The 24,839-nt window shown below is 38.5% G+C and overlaps 1 protein-coding gene across 6 annotated transcripts in view; it reads right to left on the bottom strand.

The window, feature by feature from the left end:
- The window catches only part of CCDC149 (coiled-coil domain containing 149), a 53,937-nt gene that overhangs the window by 17,758 nt on the left and 11,340 nt on the right, over nt 1-24,839 (bottom strand). For all 6 annotated transcript variants that reach the window (XR_001877791.1, XR_001877794.1, XM_017833553.1 and 3 more), the window contains exons 4-9: nt 16,582-16,689; nt 11,015-11,131; nt 9,380-9,552; nt 7,852-7,924; nt 6,469-6,553; nt 5,061-5,205 (exon numbers count right to left, since the gene is read on the bottom strand). Coding sequence is in view for 4 of the 6 variants with exons in the window: in XM_017833553.1 (XP_017689042.1) it covers nt 5,061-5,205; nt 6,469-6,553; nt 7,852-7,924; nt 9,380-9,552; nt 11,015-11,131; nt 16,582-16,689 (701 nt within the window). In the remaining 2 variants the exon portion in view is untranslated. The remainder of the gene's footprint in view (nt 1-5,060; nt 5,206-6,468; nt 6,554-7,851; nt 7,925-9,379; nt 9,553-11,014; nt 11,132-16,581; nt 16,690-24,839) is intronic.

Here is a 24,839-nt window from a genome sequence, read left to right as displayed (position 1 = left end):
CATTACTGACAAGATGGCAGATTCTGGGAAGGACATGAAGAATAGCAAACCCAGCAAATATCAAAGGGGCTAGAAAAATTGATTAACAAGGACTAAGTATTTTTGAAATCTCTACTGTGAGGGCTATGCAATGACACAACAAAAGCCTATAAGTATTTTAAAGACTACAAAAATATCAAGATGAGAGACGGAACATAAAACAGAAAGAGAAAGCTTATAATAAACATCAAAGAAAGCACTGAGAGGTACAGGGGTATGTCAGCTAAAAAGCAAACAGTTCATCACATTCAAAAGCAGAGAAGACATTTGGAAGCAGTTGTGTTTATTTCCCCACTGAAACTCAGTAATCCAGTATGTTACCAAGGTTATGATGGATCTATTACTGTCTTCTCCAATAAAAAGCAAAATTATTCAAGTCTAGATTTCACTTTCAGAATGCTTTCCATCTGGTATGAAAGATTCAGCCTTAATAACTCTGTTTTCATATCCCAGAGTATGGCCTGACATCCAGCAACTGTGCTCTGCAGCACAGCGGAACAGCTGACAGAGAAAGGCACAGAGCAGCTTTCAGGGAGTTCTACCTTGCACACAGGGAGCCCATTCCCACCTTCCTGCCTAAGGCCTCACCAAGGGTCAGCTGAAGGACACTGAGTTCCTCAGGCTTAGAGGGGCAGGGAACAGAGAGATCATGCAAGACTTCTTTCACAGCATGTTGGCTCAGGCAGGGAGCTGACAAAACAACATTGATTTGGCTAATGATTGTCACCACAAATGAGTCAGAAGTTCAGCACTTCTGCCAGGAAAAGAAAAAAATCCTTATTATTTTAGTAAGTATTTCACCAGTAGTTCCAGGATAAAAAAAAGGGGAAGGATGCTACCCTCCCTGCCAGCTAGCCATACCACAGAAGGAAACTCAGCCCTCTGTATCAAGTTATTACTACTGCTCCTGTTATTTAGGCAACAAGAGCAAAGTCACTTTTCTCTTGCTTCTCTTAAATTTTGTAATTCATTTATCAGCTGTACCACACTATTTCTAAAGGTTTCGGACAAAATATATCCTGATAATACCCACTGAATTCTCAGAGGAGGTGCTGAGCTATTTTTTAACCTTTGTTGCAGGTTCTCACATAGAAGGATCATTCTGCATCTCGGAACAATGGTTGGCAAAAGTAGAGGACAATACTTAACCCCGCTCCTTTCATTCAGGAAGAGAGCAAAATACACTCAGTGATGAGTATGATTCTAGTTTGCCTCAAAAAAACATTATCTCAAGACAGGTATGAGAGAAATAAATCCTAAATGAAACTGTAAGTTCTTATAGAAACATATTTTGAAAGATAAATGTGTAAGCAATTCTGAACACAATGTGCTTTTTCGCATTTCTTTCTTTCTCCTCTGACCTCCAGATAATTTGCCACTTCCATATCTGCTGTGGGAAGACTGAGCTGGGTAGGCCTACCTGGGCAGGTATTTTTAAAGGGGCTGCATGGGCTGATAGTATCAAATTCCCTAATCTGTTTTTTTGTCTCTAGACCCAGTGGACCAGATCCTTCAACTAGAACAGAAGGATCATGTCGTGGACCCAGGTTCTCACAGCTATTTCCGCTGTCCTCTGGTCATATCTTTAATACAACAAAGGAGTTAGTCTAAGCCTCCCTCCAGGATAAAGTTTTACAGAAATCTATTGTTCTTGAAAAAGTAGCAATGCTCCCACCTGACTTTAGAAGATCCTTTCTGGTTCTCCCACGGTTTCCAACATACATGGCCATAATCTGAAGGGAGCTGTGGTGATTTACAGCACCTGAGCTCCATTCACCTCACTTTCAATTTACATCTTGCTACAGAAGACATACACCCTCATACAGATACAATCACCTAAATGCCTGTAAATAGAGTCTGTCACAATCACATATCTAGCTCTACACATCACACGGAAACATACTCAAGTTACAGACCGACACAATCCTTTTTGTAAGTTTGGTGATGTCTGAGCTTGCCCAAGTTAGAAACGTTAAAATTAGTGCAATGTGTCTGACCAGCAGAGCAGCTTCTACACTGATCTGGCTTGCATAGGTGCTGAGAATTTCAGGAACAAATTGCACTAAAAAGAATATCTAATAAATGGTTTATTGCTGGCAGAACAAAAAGGATTTTTATCCACTTGCTAGACAGGGTTTGGACTGTTTGGTTTTGCATTTATGTAACTACTTAATCTTGCAACGCACTACTGCATATAGAATTAATTTGCAACTGTCTTTTCAATCTGTTTTCTTCCCAAACAACTACTTTTTTTTCTGAAAACTGAGGCTAAAAAGATAAAGGCTGGATTTAGTCTACTTGTTCCTCGGCACAAACTCCCACAGCTCCTTTTATCATGCCACATCTTTAGAAAAGCGGCAATAATAATAGTGTGTCTTTTCCAAGAACTAGTGGCAATGGATGTTTTTAACAACAGTGTAACAGCAGAAAGTCAACTTCAACAGCGCATCCAAATTCTAATCTACATTAAAAAAATCCACAGCCTTGTTATTGCTTCAGCTAATCAGAAAACAAATCCACCATTCTGCTTGTGTAAACTCATATAGTCAACTCTCAATCTGCAAGCAACAAAAGAGGTCTAGACTTCAGAGTAGGTTAACTGTATGGAGGAAAGTAAGTTCATAGAAAGTCTCATTTACTGATAATAAAATCATCACTAGGTCAAAAAACTCCCAAATATCAAAAGCAGAACTTCTTCCCTGAATGAAACATTTACCCCAAAATCTCACATTCTTTACCCAATAAACCTCACTTTCTTCAAATCTAACTGTGTCCTCCAAACATGCTCTTTGTGAAGAGAAAGATTTCTACCTTGTGATTTATGCAAAACTTTTTGTTGTTACAATTCTCTCTAGCCCCACTTCCTTCTCAACTTCCTACTTTGAATGGAGAAATGTCTTTAACAAAAGCACCCATCCATACTAGTACCGGTTTATGAACCTGTCCATTTATCTTGTACACTGACCACACTCTCACCTCCAACCTTCTCCAATAGATGGGCAGTTTCTTGACCATTTTCAGAAGTCAGAAGTCTTTACTTTTAACTCTTTACATGGCAAATAAGTGCCTCCAACAACAGTTAATGCATCTCAAATAAAGGATGTCTTTCCTTGATGTCCTTTCTGCATTTCCCTTTTTCACCTTAGTTTTTGTATGTCTTAGGTGCTTCTACTTGTAGTGGTTCCCATTCCTCCTAGTCCTTACAAGCTTCTTTAATCCAACTAAAGCCAAATGTGACAAAAAGAAGGAGCATACCACATAGGAGTGTTTTTGAGGCTCTTCACTCAACTTGACCAGGATTTATCTTTCTTTTTTTTTTTTTTCCTCTAAAGCATCTTGAACTGTCTACGACACTACAGTTCTGAGCGCACTTGTGATCTCGGACAGACATGGAGTGCCACTTCCCTCTGGGACCTGATCTTCTGTTGGGCAGAGAATACCAGTTTGTGCATACATCCAACCTCTACTCCCGAGGTTATATGTGACCCGTTGGGCACACAGACAAAAGAACTGTATCTCCTTGTGAAGGCTTATCTCAAGAAAGCTCATACTCAATAGCTGAAAGCAGAGACTAGCATCAGAAAGCAAAGCCATCATTGCAGTGATATTTGAGAGCTGCAACAGACTGTACATGATCAAAGAGTAATACAAAGTTATGAAAGAACTTTTCAAAAAAAGAAAGAGCACGCAAAATAGAACACCAGGAAGTGATAAAGTATCAGGACATAAAAGGCAAAGATTGGTTATACCTGGAATTAACAAAAGTTTTCTCTGGATGTTTTCCTTCTGATGTTACATTAGCAGTAAGAAGTGAGTAAGCAGGGATTAGCCCTTCTTTAGCACTGCTCTGTGCAGGAACTTCTCTTGCATCACAGGACAGACAGACACAAATTGACTGAGCTACCATCAGATAGATCTACATTTTCACCGCTTTAGAATCTCTTTAGCTGATAAGGTATTTGCTGCCTCAAGGCTATTAAGTGTAGCTATAAACTGCTCCTCTACTTCTGTTGCCACATCACTAAGAATTATGCAATGGAGTCCATCTAGTATCTAAGTTATCAATTTTCAAAATGAATCATCTATTCTAGTGCAATATAGTTTACTTCAGTACTACTCCTTCCTTTCATGAAAGATGTCTGTCTGTTGCTGGCATCTGGTCCTGATGTGCTTTTGAGAAGCCTGAATAACCCCTGATTACCAGTAGTGACTCAGGGTTTAAAAAAAAAACACAGAAGAAAAGGGGAGAAACTGAGCACAAAATCAAGGAACACTTCCTAGCTCTGATTTTCATATACTGTATAAGGACAATAATATCAGAATGTCAGAAAATGTGTCAAAAATTATTATATTCTACCATGATAGGAACTGTACAAGCCACAAAGAATTCTGCTGATGAGCAGAAGAGCTAAGAGTAAACAAACTCTCCTTGAAAGTTCAGTTCAGATTAAAAAAAATATACATAGTAGCAATCCAACTGTGTTTATTCTCTTCAACTTTTGGTTAAATAACTGTAGGAGCAACAGCTATCACTTGTAGGACACATAGGCTGCTAGCTTGAGACAAATATAACATTAACCTTTCCAGACCCTTTCCTAGGTGCAACATTTATTATCCCCACCAGTGTTCATTAAAAAATTCCTACATTACAACCAATTATCACAAATCTTCTCCAGTTCAAGGATGTTCTTTCTCCCAGCAGCTTTTCTTTAGCCATCCCTACAGACTTCCCGCTAGAAGTCTCCCCTGTGATATTATGGTTCATCTTAAACCTGAGCGGCAAACCAATCCTTGCCTAGGAGAGGCAGACATGTCTCTGTCAACCTCAGACTTTAATTTGAAAATGTAATTTTTCTCTAATCACATACTTGTCTTAAAAACTGAAGAATCCGCCAATTAACCACGACAATGAATTTTCTGTGAAAATGTATCTTCTTTCCCTTTTCCCTGAAACTCCCCCCAACCTATGACTTTTCCATAGCTTGGTAAGTTCTGTTTTACTTAGAAGTCATGCCACCTACTTGTTGGTTTGTCTTTGATGTTGTATGACCATGTTTTTTTCATGGATGGTTTCCAGCAATGCAGTGGCCAGTGATTTGAGATCTGAAATGGACTGTGGTGTGGCTGGTAGGCTACATCCATGATCCTCCGACAACAACTCTTGGACTATAATGTTAAAAACACAAATGAGTTTTGGCTTCTCTATGCACAGAGATGCAACACAAACATTGACTAGTATTAAAGAACTATTCTCATTATTTAAATGAATACATATATTTTTCTTTCAATTAACAAACAAAGTGAAAAAGGCCAGAAATATAATTTCTAGCTGGCATAAAGATGGTGGCTTTCCAAGCTGATTGTTATTTCACAGCAAAAGCCAGAACAAGTATAGGCAGACACATCTTACATTAACTCAGTTCTACTTTTGGAAAATTATTTGTGTTCAGAAGGAAACAAAATCATTCTTTTACAGCCCTACAGATTGGTCCAAACTGGTCATTTCTTTCCTGCTTACATTATAACTGAAGCCCACAAGGAAGCTTTTATATTACTTTTTAGAATTATTATATCCTTCAGGTTATTTAAGAGTGATGTGAAAATACAGTCACCCACGAACTCTTCCTCTGTAGCTTAGAGTCTGTACCTCTCAGCCACATCAGGAAGTTCACAAGTATTGTTAAATTCTGTAACTAGAACCTGGCTCTGTCTCTCTCTCTCTCTCTCTCTATATATGTATGTATGCAAGTACATGGAGAAGAGCACAAAAGAGAAGTCAAAACCAGAAAAATGAGTTTAACCCTACCATGACACTTACCACTGACCTTGTGTGTGTGAATGAATATACCTACATCTAAAAAGGAGGGCACAAGATATAGTTTGGCTCAAAGAATTTTCTCTTCCCCATTTTTCCTAATCTTGGTATTTTCTTTTAAATGGGGAAAAGAGATTACTCCATTTTGCTACCCATGAAGAAACATGGGATACAAAGATTTCTCATAAAACATACGAATGTAAAAGCTTCCAAAAACAGTAGCAGAAAACCTGATTTTAGGCCCCTCAGCCAGTCTATTTTTATTTGGAATGTGAATTGCGACTGCCATTGTTACCAAAGCAAAGAGATGAATAAAGTGATTTCTCAGGGTCAAAGCTGCAGAGGGGGTTAGAGAGTAAAGAAAATATTTGGTAAAACTGATGGGGGAGAGAATGAAGGGCAAAAGAATTAACAAAAGAAGAAGTAGTAATCAAGAGGCAAATTTTATATTGTCAAGTCAATGAAGAGAAGGACAAGAATTAGCACATAATAATAAACAGGGAAAGAGAAGAGAGCTTTTGGTTTGATTGGTGAGGAAAGAGTTACTGAAATTAGGAGGTAAGATGAAAAGAATTCAATGAGATATGCAACATCATGCTGCATTTACGCAATACCTTGCTTTGCAGAAAGGACTCCAGTCAAAGCACTGCTACTGGATCTACTATGAGTCTTTGAATTTTTTCGTCTCTCTAGTGCATTCTAGGGAAACAATAAATATCTTATTTAGAAAAACAGTAGCCAACAAATCCTGTCATTAGGAGAAAAGAGTCTGGAATTTTGGATTTTGGTCTCACAACAATGCTGCAGGGCCTAGAGCTTACACCCATAGAAGCTATAAGCATATGACTCTCCTAGAGAGAATTATTCTTCAGCCAAAACAGTCTCTGCAATGTTACAAAGACTCATTCTGTTTCATTGCAATCATTTTACTGTAATCTCTCCCACCCACTCCCCACAATGTATTTTTAAGACTTGCCTATTTTTTAATAATAGTGACAGTGAACATACTGCAGTATCCTGTAGAGAATATTGGTTGGAAACAAACTCAGACTTTCCCCCACCCTTCTTTGGATAGACTTCAAAGGGAAAGCTCAAACTCCTCTATCAGAGTTTCTAGATGCCCTTTTAGCAGCAAATACTGACTGTCAGGAATTAGAAGCAGAATGATCCTGCTACAGAAGTCCAGCTCTTTCAAATACAGTTCAGTGAAACCCACCAGACCACGAAGGTGCTCAGTTCTCACCAATAAACTGACTCGCACTCCAAGAGACCCAAGTTGTAAGCACGAACAGAGGCTGAAATGAAGTTGGTACTTTGAGGAGCTTTGCTCATGCACAGAAAGCAGTGAGTGCTGCGACTGCTTTACAGTGACCTAAATGAAGAAGTCCTATCGACAATCCTAAGGTTATCCTTCTCTGCTCTGACAAGTAGCCCTCCCCTCCCACTCCCCAAAATCAGAAGAAAATAAGAGGGCTTAGCTTCAGGGAAGAGCAAAACTCAGTCCTGAAGGTTTCATGTAAAACAGCATATACTTTAACCCGGGAATAGAAGAACAATGAAGGCTTAGTGATTATTAAGATACATGAAGAAATAGCACAGCCATTAGGGGACAGGGAGACAAGATTTTCTTGTGACAGCAGCACAGCTGCAGTCATTCACCACACACTGCACGATCTGCTACTTTTCACCTACCAATTGGCTGGAAGGCTGATTACCTGCCCCTGGAAAGAGGAGAGTTCCCCCACAGAACTTAAAAAAAGGTATTTAATTAATTTTTCAAAATGCTGTTAATAGGTATCCCTTTGTACTACCATCAGCTAAGAAGCCTGTGAGGAAGACTGAGCACGTAATACATATACATAATAATATTGTCAGAATGTCAATGGTGGATTTTTCTTGCAAGACACAAATTTGCTCTTTAAATACATACAACATGAAAATGAACAATAACTTCCATGAATCATGGAGCACAGTTTAGATGATACACCGAATCTTACCTTATATTTAGTAATACTAGACTTAAGAAGGTTGACTTCTTCTTGAAGTTGTTTTAATCTCTCTTGAAGGTACCTGAAAAAGAAGTAATCCTTTACTTCATGTTACCTTCAAGTACCGCCTTAAGCAGTCTTCTTTACTACTTGGGATGTCCTCTCTTTGAACTACTGAGAGTTCTTTTCCCTCTGCAGTTCTGTGAGGGATATAATAACAGAATCTTACTGCTCTTGACCCCATAAAACTTTAAGTACAGAAACAAATTGCATCAGAACAGGAGGCTGCCCTCCTGTTAGATTTGTCAAGCATGCTGCACAACTATTTTATATTGGTCCTCAGGTTTCTGGGGAGGAAAGCTAAAAGAATATATTTATGTCTAGAGGAAATAGTCAGGAAGCATTTATGTGTGTCCTCTGTACTTGAAGGCCTGTGAGATGGACACATGAAGATTTGTATATATGTCAACAAAAGACTCAGCTATGCAGAACTTTTGCATTGCAATATCCATCACTTACTTGGCACTTCTCATTGGCAATCACAAAGTAGAAAATTTAACAATATAGTTGAAAAATGGTACACAGTTAAATGAAACAGTACAGTTCTTCCTAATACAGTTTATGCACTTGGATTAGACAGTTATTTCCACATAGGAAAATATATTTTTTATGTATAAAGGATTTATAAAATATTCTCTTTCATGTAGTGCAATTGCAGCTGTGTTAGGGTTAGTGACAATTTAATTATTTTAGAAAAAAAAAATCCTGCCACTTTCAGGGGAGCAGGGGGCTTAAATTCATACAGAATTCCGTAGGCCACACAAAACTGAAAAAACCCCTGAAGCTGCTGGAAGAAGTAATGCCTTTGGTATTAGACTTTCTTACCTGAAGCATAAGTCTTTGCAAATGAAAAGTGTCTTACAAGTTCTATTTCACTTTAAGGTAATTGTTGACATTAAGGGAGGTACCTGCTATGGCTCTGTCAGTGATTTCTCTCTGTCATTCTTAGTGGAGACCATAAAACATATTCTTTTCCCAAGGAAGTGGCAAGAATACGTGGGTGATTTCACCAGCAAATTCTGTTGGCAAATCATACTGACCACCTCTCCCTGTGGTGAAAATTATGTCTGAAAGTATTAACTCAGAGTACTCAAAGTCCTTGTTTTCAATCCAAGACTAGCCCATTACAGCTCACTAGGAGTTTCTCAAGACACAGATTTTTAATATTCTTTCTTTTGGTGCCATACAGTGACGGGAATAAAAAGGTCTGAACATCTCTTCCTTTTCCATGTTTAGCTCTATTTGGGAACATCACTGACATCTCTGTAGCCAAATTCAATATTGGTAACTTTCTGCAGCCTAACTTTCTCAATATTTGCTGCTTAGTTACAGTACAAACAACAATTACCAAAATCTCTTAACTTGTATTCTTGGATAAATTTTCTCTGAAGTTTTGTTGTGACTGACTACCTGATGCTCCTATTACAGCAATGCACTGTATTTTCTAGGGAAATGGTAAGGTTTGCAATGCACTCACCTGTTCTCCATACATAAAGCATCTACGTCGATGATACGGTTTTCATGCCCTCCTAAGACATGATTCAGCTCTTGGTTTAGTCTGTCAGACTTATCTTGGTAAAAAGAACGTTCCTCTTTCACATCATGTAACTCATCCAGTGCAGCCTGAAGATCATATCTCAGAGTCTCAATCTGAGAAGAAAGGAGAGCTGCATCACTCTTTTAAAGCTTAAACAAAAGATTACATAGCACCCAGCCTGAAAACAGCAATAAGCACATGTTTTAACAGGACTGATTTTGGACAGTCAGAAGTCTTTTCAAAGCTCAGGTACTTTCACTCTATTTTGGTAATATTTCATTAATTTAAGTTAAGTAACTTTACCAGTTAGATTTGTTTTACAAAATTTCTAGAAAACAATTAAAATGTAACAGTAAAAGAAACATCAATCCCTACTATAATTCTGCTACAAACATATTAAGATCATCTTAGCATATAATTTCTAGGACTCCAGGAATTAAGTCAACTGAATAAGAATCTGTCAAATTTGGCAAATGAAAAAAAGGTCTGTAAGTGTGAATTTATACTAATATGGGACTTGAGCAATGAAGTTTCACAGAATAGGAAGAAAAACAGAAAAAGTACAAAATAAGCCAGCATGGAGGCAACAGGGTGAGCTCTGCTATCAAGCAGAAGGGTGAAGAAGTCCAGTATGAAAGATACTCAAGGACAAAGAGCTTCAAACTTCCAAGGAGATGAAACTGTGAGTGTGAGAAAAGTCTGCAACGAATTCAGAAGTCTCCATCCACACCTCAGAAAACACGGATAAGCCAGGAAGGACAACAGACCATCATACGGAAAGAGGCCAGGTGATGAACAGACAGAGAATGAGCTTGGGAACAGAGTTAGCAGAGAGGATCAACCTGGAAGAAGCCCAACAGCCTTTCTGGTAAGGCAAAATGGTGCTGCAGTTCAGTGAAGACTGAAAAATCAGAAATATGAACCTTTCCTGGATCACAGAATGGCTCATTCAAGGTGGAACTGATAGGTAGGAATGAGTGTGGGAACAACAGAGAATATAACCCGCCCAAACTGCCCAGAAACTTATGTATCCATATTAGGGAAAGAGTCTGATGAATTGGACGCTGCATGGTACATAGTATTAATACAGACTTGAGGCAGGGAAAGGAGGACTGATGTGAGAATTTTTCCAAAGAGGGGAAGAAATAGCTCAGAGGCAGGAAGAAGATGAGACTAACAACAGTTCTACAGAAAATTTGATTCAGAGACTATCTTTAGGAGATATATCAGCCACTGCATAGTGTGTTGAATACTTGTAACAGCTTTCACTAAGGGGTCCCTTTCACTGACATTAATTGACAATATTCAATTGTCACAAATCGTCGTTGGACATTACTATGAAAAAGGAGAATCAATAATCTAGAGAAGGCATTTCTGAGACTAGGTACTCACTCTAACCGTGTATGCATGTTTAAATTAGTGTTCAATAAGGACTATTTAAGTAAAAATCCCAACACTTTCCCCACTATTTGCAATGTTAATCACCTACCAGCCCTTCAAACACAACAGAAGCCATTTACTTGCTACTGCACTAGCTCTGGAAAACATGACACTATATGCCCATTTAATTATTACCTGTTCTCGAGCCTTCTCCAACTGTTGAACAAGGTCTTCCCGTTCATGTGCTGCGAAGTGACGAGCCCCAACTTCATCATCTCCAAGTCTTTGCTTTGCTATAGTCATTCGAAGGAGCTGCCATGACAAAACCAGGATTTGGTAAGCAAAAGAACACAGGCTGCAGCAGCAGAGTACATCTGTATTAGAAAGAGTAAAGGTGTCCTAGATTTCAGCTCTTCCAGGCCAAAGACTTGATATTAGTTAAACCAGAGGGAATCTTCTGAGCTGAAGGCTCAATCCTGTTCTCAGTGAAAAATTCCAGTTGAATGGTCAAAGCACTGACAGGAATTGAACCAGACCCTGCAACAACAGTCACTAGAGTATACAAATGATGAGAGACCAAGTAAACACAGACACATGGTCAATGTATTTTAGGAGTGACAGGAGCTAATTCCAGTCAGACAAAAACTAGAGAATTACCAGAAAGCCCTTTTCATATGTAAATATTAAAACTGTCTGCAACAGAGAATTCTTCCTATTTAATAAAAGAGCATGAAGTGGCTTGCCCAGCTTCATTTTACTTAAAAACCCCTCTATGCTACATTAGTGCAAAATTTGTATTAACAGCTGCTAAGACGTTTGCTTATGCATTAGTTTTTTAATCTACTCACAAAAGTTAATTCATGTCGAAAACAAAAAATGGGACAACAAAAGGACTCAGCCAAAATGCTCAAACAGCTAATGAACTCATGAGCTTTGTGACTGCTGAAAACAGCCTAATTTGAATTACTACACATTTATGTTCAATATCCAAAGCAAAAAGCAACGACCTTTCAAAACCCATGAAGTATTAAATACCAATCTATAAGGCATTCAGCATTTACAGTTGTTTATACTGAGTACATCTAGGCAAAAGTATTGCCTCCCCATGGCCTCATTTGTAGGAGCTCCACAGAGACTAGAGAAACCCACTACAATAACCAGTAGACTTTCCCTATATCTTTGACTGCACCAAGGAATTAATGTACATCATTGTATTGCAGAAATAGAAAAAAATCAATTTTCTGAAGTAGAAGATTGTACATTAAAATCTGTCTTTGGTATTTATGGGATGCCAGTCACCATAGCTGCAATGTGCCAGTTAAAATCCTGCTGATGCAAGACAGACTACCAAAATCATCCTCCTCACTTATTTCAGCTCCAGTTCAGCACAAGTCACTGAAGACAGTACAACATGTTCTGATAAGCAGTTCACTTGTTCAGGGGAAGCTATGGCCACAAAAGTAACTTGTTTTGGCAAACTACATTTCCCTATCCCCACAGGGAAAATACAAACCAAACCACTGCACAGTTAGTAAGGCTGAATGGATCCTAGGAGATATAACTCCTACTAATTTCTTTATGAAATCAAATAAGTCAAAAAGGCAACTAGCAAATCCTGGAATGGCTTCATAGCTACTGGATTAGTTTTTTTAAATGCTAAAAGCCTAATGAACAAAAGGTGTGGTAACATGATCTAATTCAGCTACAATAATTTAATTTCTAGAATCTCTCACTAGTGAGAAAGGCCACAAGAAAAAAAATGTAATAACATTTTGAGGTCTCAATCTTGTCCAGAAAAACTGGAAATAGGAAGGGGAATAACACTTTACTAATGCCTCCAGTGCCTGCAGCAGAACAAAACTTCTGTGTAATGCTCGACACCAGGCTGGGAACTGGATCAGAGCTGTCACTCATGCACTGTGACCAACTTTTCTCCAGCCCAGGAGTGGGTGAGGCATGAGATGCAATTATAACTGCAAGCAACTATAACTTGCAAGGTCAAACAGTCTGCCAATAAAAGGAGAACTCTTTATTTACTACTAATTTTGAGGGGGGAAAAAAAAAAAGAAAGAAAAAGAGCATGAAGTCTTATGAAAAGAACGCTTTCCAAATTCAGCCAGTAAAAGCCGCATCATTAACATACATAAAATAAAGTAAAATACCAATCCATAAAACAACAGAGTGCTTCTTGCAGACAGTTGGCCAATCAGAGAGTTGACAGGGCAGAACAGGCCAAGTCGTTTAATTCTGCATTGCGAATGTCTCATGAGGCAGCACCACCTGCTATAAAATTTTTCCCTGAAAACGCTGTGACCCAAAGAGACACTGTTATGCCAGAGGTTTAAGGGTTTATTTCATATTAGTGCTCTGTTATAAACTTTATACACTTGCCCTCTGGCTGCTGTATTTTTATTTCTGTCATTCAGAAATCACTGAGGAAAGGAACGCTCAACTTCATTTTGCACCTAGAGAATAGGTGAACACTACCTCTCAGGATTCTGTGAACAGCATTTACAGCTGAGTGGATTTAAATTAATGGCACCTTACCAGAGAGACCTCCTGTTTGTCAAGAACCCATAGATTGTTAATCAAAACAATCCAGTGCTGCAAGCCACTAGTCTTTTTATTTTAATATAACAGCTTTTTCTTAATAATTTTCAGCTAAACAAGCTTCACTGGGATAGCTGCTGTGCAGTCCAGGAGTCCACAGACAATGCCTGCGCTGAAGTTGGACACTCCTGATTATCAATAAAACATGCAGAAGGAAGAGGGAAACAAGCAAAACCACTAAATTCTTTGTGGAAGGCAGAAACTACCATGTTTAGCCACAGTCACTGACAGCAATTGTCTTCACCACGTTGACTACAAAATCTTAAAAAGTGGACCAAAACTATGCAAATGTGCTACCTTAAGTCCCAGTTCTGCCAAAGCACACACGCCACATTTAACATTTCCCACTGTTGCTGCATGAATGATTGTCTGCCTGGCAATAAGGAACTGGCAGTAACACCGCAGCCATTGTTTCCTGTGCACCTTCCTCTTGCTTAGCGCTGCTCTCAGCAGCTTACAAAAGCCATTCTTTGCGTAGGTAGGAATTCAAGGAAGGCAACTGAGTCATCTAGTCTTGCAGAAGTCTCCACTTTCTCCTGAGCTTTCCATTTTTTCCCTTTTACAAGAGAGAATTAGATTTCCTAACTATCTCCTTCTAACGTTTTAGTAATTGTTTTCAAGCATTGCTGCCAAGACATTAGGAAGGAAAAAGATTTACAAATAACTATCACAAACATAGAAGAGTTTTCATGTGTCACAGCTAGTGAGATTGTGATCAATCATAAAAATAAACACTTAGATATCTGTTGCTGGAGCGCTGCAGTCTAACTATTGCTGTATTTTTCAAACTGCAGCAACAAATCCCCCCAGGGACTGTCTGAAGAAGTTCTATTATTTGTGCCAACAAAATTTTAGTTAAATTAGAGGAAAAAATTAGTCCAGTTAAACCAAATGCCAGCAATTCATTATTGCCTAACTGATGATGTACTTAACATGATTTCAACAAGTAAAATGTCTCTGGTTTAAGGTCTCCTTCTAATCCAAGTGACTGCACCCTACTCGTAGCAAAAATTAAAGCGGTGAAAAACAAGTCAAGCCATGAAAACATTTCCTTATCAACAGAGCTGATGTGTGATATTTAAAGAGGGTTTTTTTCTTTTTTAGTCCTGCAAAGCTGTTGCCACTCAGTGACAAAGCCTGCATGAGTCACCTCTGCTCAGACACAGGCAGAATTGTTCATCCATAAGCAGCTTCACTTGCTGCAAAAGCAGCTGTTTGTTCATCTCTTGCCAGAAGTAAGGCTGACGTAGACCAGCTGGGCAGGATGCCCTCCCTCACTTTGGAAAAAGCAGTGAGAAGGATGCAGGGGAAAAATGTAAGAACAAACAAATTATTATAGTGCTTTGTTTTTGTATATACCATACATTATCTGGACTCCAGTGCCTGAAGTAGCCCAGCTGCCAGTACAGGAGAACTGATGAGCAGAACGGAATGGCTTCGGGAACAAGACTAGAATTTTATCACTGAAGCTCGTAGAGAGAGAAATCTGACACAGGAGGAGAGTGTTAAATCCCTCAGAGAGATGGCAATGCTTTTTTAGGCATTTTGAAAAACAGCAACCTGACTCTAAAATAAACTCTATTTCTCATTTACTAGGAAAGTGAATAATGTGTTCCAAAAATGAAAATCCTAGTCTAAATTAATCCGTGTCTGATGCAGCTCTTTCCTCTGACACTTTATTTAGCGATGCACTGTTTTGCACCTTTCGGAGAGGGGCACACTGGGCAGAATAAGTCTTTTTGTACTTTTCCATTTGTTTTGAGGATAATGAATATAAATTCATGCTGAGAATACCAGCATGATCAGCTAATACCAAGTTAACCCACAAAGGTGAACATAAACAGCACCAGTTCAAGTACAAAGAAGTAGGCTCTATGTTACCAAGATCATATTGTCCCATAATGAATTAGAATTGGTACATAACCTTGATATTTAAATATATTGTAGTTTTACTACCTTTGTGTTCTGTTTGCACCTACAAACCCTTGTATCTATTCAGGACTGGCTTAGGAAAGGCTATATGGCATACTTTTGGTACTGTGGAATTGCATGGCACTGACTTCTACACCATAATACAGTTCAAACAGTAAAATGCAAATGAAAATAAACACTGGGAAATCTGGTCTTTGAAGACTTGAGCAAGTTATGCTGAATGCTATGCACGCTACAAATTCAGGTCTTGCTTGACCCTTTCCCAGCTCCCTGAACACATTCAGGGGAGTTCTTTGTGAAAAACAATGAATAAAACTACATAATCACAATATATTATGTTTAAAAGAAAATAACTAAACTCAAATGGAAAGAACCCCCTCCATCTGACTAATTAAAAGTCACACCATTTTTATTTGCATTTTAAAATCCTATGATTTTAAAAGTGTAGTTGAGGGAGAGAAGTTATAATTAATTATTTGTTTCAATTTTTTACTTTGTTAAACACCTCGACTCTCCAATTCAACCTCTCACTAGTTTGATCTCTGAATGTACTTTTGCATTAAGCTCCAGCTGTGAATGTTACACACATTTGGCTTGAGTTTAAATATTTCAATTAATGGAGACAACAGGAGCTTGATTAATACCAAATGGCAGATTTTGAGCAATGTTCCATATAACTTGCTAAATATAGCAATGAAATAAATTGGTTATGTAAGGATAATGGGATGAGGGCTTAATACAAAGCTCAATATATATGTTTGTGATCAACTCCTCCATATTTTTTAAGGGAAAAATTATGGCTGCTCTGGTTTTATCATCTACTAAAATTTTGCATTTACAGTGCAAAAAATTAAAAATTATCGCATGATGAAGAAGACATGCTTATCTGTACTTATCTGTAAGAGGAAATATCACTAATAAAATATATTTTAAAAAATAGAAATGGAAAAAGAAAGTCTGAGAGCATTAAAGCAAGGCTAGGTACAAAATACATAGCTAAGGACAACTGAGCAAAAGCAGCATACAAAAACATATAATAAGCTGCACTTACTGGTATCCCATACAAGCTTCTTCTGTTCTACTGTTCTAAGCATTTATTGTAATTAAAGTAGAAGTTCTGTAGTCCATTGTTTCATTTGTTTTCCTAAGAAGTAAATGCAAAATTCCAGCCCAGTTTACACATTCCATGCCATTTACTAGTAAAAAAAAGTTTGTAATACCTTATTGTCCCCTTGTACTTCTCCCAGTCTCTGCTGAAGCTCTCTAATCTCTTCTCCAAGGTGTTTATTTCGATCTTGAGCCTCACTCAGTAGTTGAGCAAGATTTGCCTAGAAAAGGAGTAAATATCAATCATAAGTCAGAAGTGTAAGTGGTGATTGAAAAGAAACCCCAGAATTAATTCTTAACTGCCAACAGTCTTTATTTTTATTGTTGTTGGTACCCAGACTTCATGCTTCATCAGAGAGAAAACAACAAAAGTCACCTGGGTTCCTTTATCTTTAATAGAAAATACAAACAGTATGTGGGGATACAGACTCCCAGCACAGCACACAAACCCCAAACAAGACAAAGCAAAAACATCTATGCTAGTTCCAGTATCTTGGCTGGTGGGAAGAACAGAATGCAGAGTTACTTAGACAATATTTATACAAAGCTGCCAAAATAATAGTTTTAACTTGCATATAATTAGACAAAAGGCACAGCTGAGAAATAACTATGATACAATTAAATTCCTTACGTGTTTAGAGAAGATTTCTAGCCAGTTAAGAGGATGTCAGCTGAAGTCCCTGCCCCTGTACCATGGATATCTAGTAGCACAAAACTTCAAATGTAACCTGATTTGTGTTGTTAGCTAGCACAGATTCTTGAAAAATACAAGTGAAAGCTAGAACGTAAAAACGAACACCACCACCAGCATTCCCCAAATAATCAGGTCAAAAGTTATCATTCACATTAACCTACTAAGTTAGCAGGGCAAGCAGTCTGGTCTATAATTTAACAATTAAATTCCATCAGCTTGATCTCTACCAAAAAATAAATGCAATCTCTTCCTTTCCTATTTATGATATCTGAAAATGAGCAAATACTACAGATAAATTTATTGTATTTTATCCTAACAATGTCTCACAAATACACAAGCATTGGCTCAAGACAGGAAAAACCTGCTGACAACATGTCATCATCAGAGACTTCTAATCATAGTGGCTAAGGTGCAGCCTTTCAAGACATTGCCTATGGACAGCTCTGTGTGTCATGCATTGCCATAAATCTCAAAAGTATAAAAAGAAATTAAAAAAGAATTTCTAGGTCTTCTAAGCGTGACTTGGTAAAGTCTCATCAGTCAGTATCTCTGAGCTACCCTTCCATGTACTCCCTGGATTTGAGGCCGGTGCATCAACTGGCTGTTCCTAGCTCTTTCATGGTATTTTAGATTCAGTTTTAGATTCCCTACTTCCCACTTGCTGTGCTTCTCTTCCAACTCCCCCATTTCTCTGTTCTGATAACTCGCTCTTTTTCAGTCTTGCTCTTTTACCCAGTCATTCTCACTACCGCTTGACAGTCTCCTGGGATGTTTTTGTGAGCTTTATCTTTACAACTCATACACTATCAAACCAACAAGGTATCTAATAGCCATTACTGCAATCTGCCCCCTTGTCTACTAACAACTGTTATTTCCACGTCTTGCTTTATATTTAAGAGAAATATTAGGATGAATCTATTAAGATGGATATTGACATGAACATAGCCATGCATGCATCTGACCATTTGCAGGATTAGACTATTAAACTATAATCAACTGCAATTTTTGTACACTACTATATGAAGAAGCCAACTCCACATTCCAGTTGGTCTCAATTAGCAATAGCTTCAAACTTTTAAATAGGAAAAATAACTTGAGAAACTGACACATCCTATTGATGAACAACAAGGCTGTACTTCCAATTCTGTACTTCCAATACTTTGAGACCAAAAGTTCAGAAGAAAGCAAGGTAAATCTCCCACAGTTTAAAGCATTTTTAAAACTACTGACAAATGTGAAGACTGTAAATAAATAATTTGGAAAAAGAGTGTAATGGCAATGCCCCTCCCCCATAAATAGTCAACTACAGGACAAAAACTAAGCTGCCTCTAATTTTATTTTCAAGACAACAACCATTCAAGCAATGCAAAAGGTTTCTCAAGTATGCTTTAGTGGAATGATTTTTTTTCTGTACATGATAAACAAATGTGTAATAGCCATTTACACAATGAATGAATAAAGGATCTTCAGAACGCATTCAATCAATGGTTTTAGAAGTACTTCTTAAAGGCTCTCTAAAAGAAAGAAGACAAAGAACCCATGTTTGCACAAAATTGTATTTAAACTGAAGTATCTATGGCTACTGCTTAGATGCAATTTTTTAGGTTTTTTTTTAAGGAAGCTAACTTTCAATAAAGCCTGAGTTAGTTAAAAGGAACATGATTTGCACAAACTTCTCTGAAACACTTCTATTTATAAAGTCCCTTTTTATGATGAATTGGAACAACTCCTAACACTGCAATAGCACATGTAATTTCAACACCTGGAAAGAACTCAATCTCACTAATCAGTGTTTACAACCACAACACCAGGATTTTAGCATCTGTAGTCAAAACCTGGCTCCCAGTAACTGCAGGAAAGGCATTACCATGCCTATACTAAATCTTCCTGCTCTGATTTATTTCCTTTAAAATCATTTCTCTGGGATTGCAATTCTATGCTGAATTTTATTTGTCAGTCATATAAATGACTTAACATGACAAAAACCTTTATACTTGAGACAGAGATTTTGGAAGAAACTTTAAATGAAGAATTTTAGACACCAAAATAAACCAGCCTTGTTTAAGCATGCCAAGAGCATTACAATGAGCTAAGTATAGACTGGCTCCTTACTGCAAGGCTTGTATTATACTTCAGTTGAACTAAAACAACCAAGCTATGTCACAGAAGTAGTCTCCAGCAATTACTCATTTCTCTGGCTTAGAGGTTCCATACAATGTATAATTTAGACTGTTCTGAGTTTTAAAGGTTTTGGCAAGACCTCATTAAAGCTCTCGGTGAGATGTGGATAGAAGGAGAAATATTTGATTTTTCAAAAGTGCTCTACTGGGCTTAAAGAGAGCCAGCCAAGAGGATATGTTCAACAACACCTGGACTTGGTACCATTTCTTTGGCATATATAAGAAAACATACCATATGGTTGAAAGATGATAAAACTAACAATGGAGGACCGGCTTCGCGAACCTGCAACTATTTATTTTTTGAGGAAAGGGGAGAAATCTATGCAAGGACAAAGGCAATTCATTTTTCCACTTGGCAACTTCTTTTCAATATTCATAGAACAAACACAGAATTCACTTAGAAATTCAAGACAAGTTACTTCAGCAGACAATAAAGCTCATATCATTTACCTGTGCAACAGACAACAACTCCCTGAAAATTAGCCAAATTCAGCTTCTCTAGACTCAATTTCTTCAACAGTTTATTTTGATTTAAGGTGAAGCCTTAAAAAAACCTCCTGAAACTGTCAAAGACTTTACTTCTTTCACTCACACTATGTAAAACTAACTCTAAAGTAGTGATGAAGAGAGGTTTCTGAGCCCTGGGTAAAAACAGGGAAAATCCCAGACATGAACACCTTTCTGCTAGCTCATCTTGTCTTCCCTCTGCAACAATCTGCAGCAGTGGAAACTGTTTCTCCTACCCTCTATCAATGCAACTGTTTCAAACACTACACATTGCTTCATTCATGTCTCTGATGAACTATCCTGTATCAGACAATCTTCCAGAGCTCTATCCACATTCAATTACTCTGGAGCCTCTGCAGCATGACAAGATTTTGTTTTACATCCACCCGTCATGGGAAGGTTGTATATATCATAGGCTCATAGAACAGTTGGAAGGTACCCCTAATGATCATCAAGTCCAACTTCCTCCACCTCACAGGACTACCTAAAACTAAGCTATATGACTAAGAGTGTTGTCCAGATGCCCCCTGAGCTCTTCCAGGCTGGGTTCCATGGTCACTTCTCTGGGGAGCCTCTTCAAGTGCATGACCACCCTCCCAGTGAACCACGATTTGAGCACAGTCCAAACCTCCACTGCACTGCTAGACATAGGAAACTGTTCCCATACTCCTTTTTCTTCTGACCAAAAGCAAGTGCAACCATAGCCAACAATCCCACCAGAACTTAGGAAGAAAGGAGAAAAAGATTGATGTGAGAATGCTGAGTGGGAAGTGCCTACTTTTATTACATAGGGGGAAAAGCACCACAGATCAGAACAGACCACAGAGGGAAAGATTCAGTAGGATGGGATCTAGACCACATCCTTTTCCACTCAGACTTTATTAAAATTTCCAAGAACATTTTTTGGCATAGAAAGAGGACCTTACATTTTGCTACAGATGAGCATCCAAAACTACTGACCAAAAAAATATATAAATATTTATTACCATAAGCCAGTGAATACCTGTCAGGCAGCAACAGATCTTTGCTCACTACTGACCAATGACTCAAGAAGAAGGAGGGAAAAAAAAGTAACTCCAAATAGTCATTGCTAGCATTATGCACTACACTTGAATTTGGCTCCTTTAACAATTTTGCAAATATAGCTATACATACACACTGTTATTTTTCTTCACCACTTTAAGAATGATGGATAGTAACAGTCTTTAATATAGCTCTCAATTCTCTTGCACATAAATCTTATCCGACATTTAAAAAAAAAAAAAAAAAAAGGACGTTTTGCCTTTAGGGTACTGCCTGAAAAAGCAATTTGGCAAGGGGTAAGGAAGAGGGGGAATCTTCCAACCTTTACAGTTTAAAAGTATTTTTAAATATAAACAAGCATTCCTATACTGCAGTTTACAGTCTTCTCTGTTTGTTTCAGCCACACCTCCAAACAAAGAAGAACACTGAATTACAGGGCTGACAGAAAAAAAAGTTTGATGAAACATTAAGCACACCTGATGGGTGTTGCTTATTGCAAATTTAAGTGCAGCTTCTCCTCCAATGCATTCATATGATTGCAATGGCTGAATTAACACAGAAAAGCTTGCTTTGCTTACCAACTACAACTGTTCACTCCAAGACAGAAGAACTGATGACATGCCCTAGCACTAGCTTCCTTGCAATAAAATCCCAAAATTGTTGTATTTTTCTCTTTAAGTTGAAAAACCACGTAAAGAAGACTTTTGAAATTACAGGTCCTGGGCATACAAAACAAAACACACTTGATATGGTTCATATTTTCCCACCAAAAAACAACAGCAAAACATCAAAGCTTTGCCAAGCAGTCATTCCTCTGAGTATCTGCTGCTCTGAGAACCAGGCAGAAATCCCACCATAGAAATACACCACTCAAAACTTGATAAGGCTCTGCAAAACAAGAAGGACTTCCTCACACTCACATACATTCAAGAAACTCAGCAACTGGAATTGTTGTAGAGCCAATTAATAGAACCAAAAAACCATTTTAGGAGTACACATAAAATAAATACTTTTCCCCTCCTTTTCAACCAGTCTTCACTATGTTAGATTAGGATAGTGCTGTACAAGGCCAAACACTGCCTATACAGACCTATTTGCTGGAGCCTGACAAACCTAATAAAGATAACATCAACTACACACTCCTTTACGAGGCCAGTTTTTGCAAAACAACTTGTTAATACACGTAAGTGGCAACCCAGGCTGTCAGTATGAATCACCAGTGTCATGAGAAACTGGCAGAAGCTCCTTCACTGTGAATGTTCAAAAACATACTTCTGTCCTCTCATACTTCATATAGTCATCAAGTTTTTGTTGATGGTAGACAAACACGATCAAAGAGAAATTATTAATTTGTGCTTACAAAAAGACTGCAGTAGGATAGAAGAAAAGATTGCATCATTGGCTTGTTTTATCAGAGATATTTTAGCTGCTTGAGATCCTCAGGGCATCTTAAACTTTGAGATAATGCACAATAAGAATCAAAATTCCTTAAACATTCTGAATGATTAATTAACAGGACATTTGTCGAGAGTACTCAGGTGTAGGGGTGTGAAAAAGTGTCTCTCTAGTCCACTAAGATAAGACCCAGCAACCAGAGGAGAGGTTGTTGTACACATCAGGTCTGAACAGCACTCCAAATTTTGACGAGGAACTATCACATCTATGAGAATAAGCACTTCTTCTCTCCTAACCTTCTCTCCTGGACTTTAGTGATGGACTTGGCAGTGTTAGGTTAATGGTTGGACTCAATGGTCTTAAGAGATCTTTTGCAATCTAAATGATTCTATGATTCTCTGTTTACTGTAAAACTTATCTGTTGAAGAAACAACAGTGTCACTTCACAAAGCCTGACTGCTAGCGTAGCTAACAAGTTCTAGGTTTTGCGTACTGCCACCTGCTCTGATCAACGGAACAGCAAATTTCAGTGTTCAGAAAACAAACTCTCTCTACTGGCTATGCTTTTGGAGCAGGCACATTTTGAAATCCAGCAGAATATTGCTCTATGTGTTGCAAGGGCAAACAATATGCCTGTTTTCCAGCTGCTCACTATGGGAGTCAAACACACGCACCTATAAACCAGAGTAAAGCTCACAGGTCTAAGCTGGGCACATGCATAACGTTTTTCATCTTCAATCCCTCTGAAGAGAGGAGGAAATCACATTAATCATCACAGCACAACTGTGAGATAAATACAAAATGATTGCTTACCCTGTAGTGTATTTTATCTGAAAATTTTATCTCATACAACTCTGAATGCAGCTTTTGCACCTTAGCACAAGGCTAGCAAAACTTCCTGAATTCATTAATTAACAAGAAATGGTCACACTAGTAATTTTTTATGATGATGCAATAGAAAGAAAAAGAAAAGGAAGGAAGAAAAGTGATAAATTAATCCCTGAAGTTTTTTTAGAAGTGAATTGTGACAGCTGAGTACAGTAACTTAGAATCTGGAAGTGAAAAGGATCAAAATGGGTCAGTTTACGGTATGTCACAACATACCCCTGTCTGGAACCTCTGGTCCTTCTGATGTTGTGCTTGCCCCAAAAAGCCATGCTCGTGGACTTACTCATTAGCAGTAAACAAACTGTCTGACCAACATCTCAGCGAGTGGGTACCATGCTGCTGTGATATCAATGCCCCTCAAAGCAGTCTTGGTTTTGAATGAATCCCCTTGGGACACCTAAGGATAACTATAGCATTAAGGATCATGACCTTCAGGAACGATGCATGTAGGTTCTCTGGTGAGAGTTTTTGCCTCACCAGAGATTAGTTATCAAGCTGTGCTCTGTACTAGGACTATGTCATCATTATGTTATGAGACTCAGTACTAGAAGCCTCAAAGATGGTTCTACGACCATGGGACCCCTCTAAGGCTCAACAGCTGCTTGGGAGACACAGGATCCACTTCACTACATGAGGCAAAAGGATCTTTGCCAATAGGCCGACCAACTTCATATGGAGAGCTTTACTCTAGAAATTATGTGGGAGGGAATAAGGAAACTGGGGATAGGGTAGACAAATCAAGAGGCTGGGATGATGGGAAGAGAAGGGACATAGCAATTCACAAAGAAACTGAGCTGAAGTGTAATTCCTTTGACCATAGGCATGTAGAGAAGGAAGTTCCCATAGAACAGCCTTGTGGGAAAGCTCTCAAGCAGCACAGAACCAGCACACTTGGATGCCCCTCAGAGGTCTCTAATGCATGCAGCATGGGGAAGACTGTGTGCAGTTACAGAGTTACAATCTCATTGGGATCATGCAGTAATGGTGCGATAGCTCACAAAACTGCGAGTGCTGGGATGGAGGGATACAGACTCTTTAGCAAGAAGGTGAGAAAGGGTGTTGCCCTTTATTGAGAGAGTAGCTGGAATGCATGAAGCCCTGCCTTTGGACAAGTCAGAAGTCAGCTGAGAGCTTTTGGGTCAAGATTTGTGGGCAGATCAATATGCTGTTGTACTGGGTATCTGCTCTAGATCAGGAAGCAGTAGATAAGGCCTTCTTTACACAACTGGAAGAAGCTTCACATTCACAGGCTCTGGTCCTCAAGAGCGATTTTAGCTACTTCAATACCTGCAGGTATCTGAACACTGTCCCCTCCCTCTTTTTTCTGTGAAAGTGCTCAAATGCTGGAACAGGTTGCTCAGGTGGGCTGTAGAGTCTCCATCCTTGCAGATAATCAAAACCAGACTGAAACTGGTCCAGGGCAACCTGCTCTAGGTGGCACTGTTTGAGCAAGAGGATTGGACTAGTTAATCTCAAGAGCTGCTTTCCCACCTCAACCACTCCGTGGTCTTGAAATGTTTAGTTCTATTTAATTTGATTCCTTATACATTTAAAATACAAATATAAGGCCTCACCAATGAACATATGCATTGCAGCTTTATTCTTGACACACAGGCCCAGTGCAAACCCATTTTCTCCAACTGAGTGGTCTCACTGAGATCAAATTAAGCAAAGCATATTTAGG

Source organism: Lepidothrix coronata, unplaced genomic scaffold, assembly GCF_001604755.1.
Source record: "Lepidothrix coronata isolate B3197 unplaced genomic scaffold, Lepidothrix_coronata-1.0 Scaffold0, whole genome shotgun sequence".
Taxonomy (NCBI): domain Eukaryota; kingdom Metazoa; phylum Chordata; class Aves; order Passeriformes; family Pipridae; genus Lepidothrix; species Lepidothrix coronata.
Note: the sequence above shows the minus strand (reverse complement) of the source record. Positions and strands in the feature narration are given on the sequence as shown.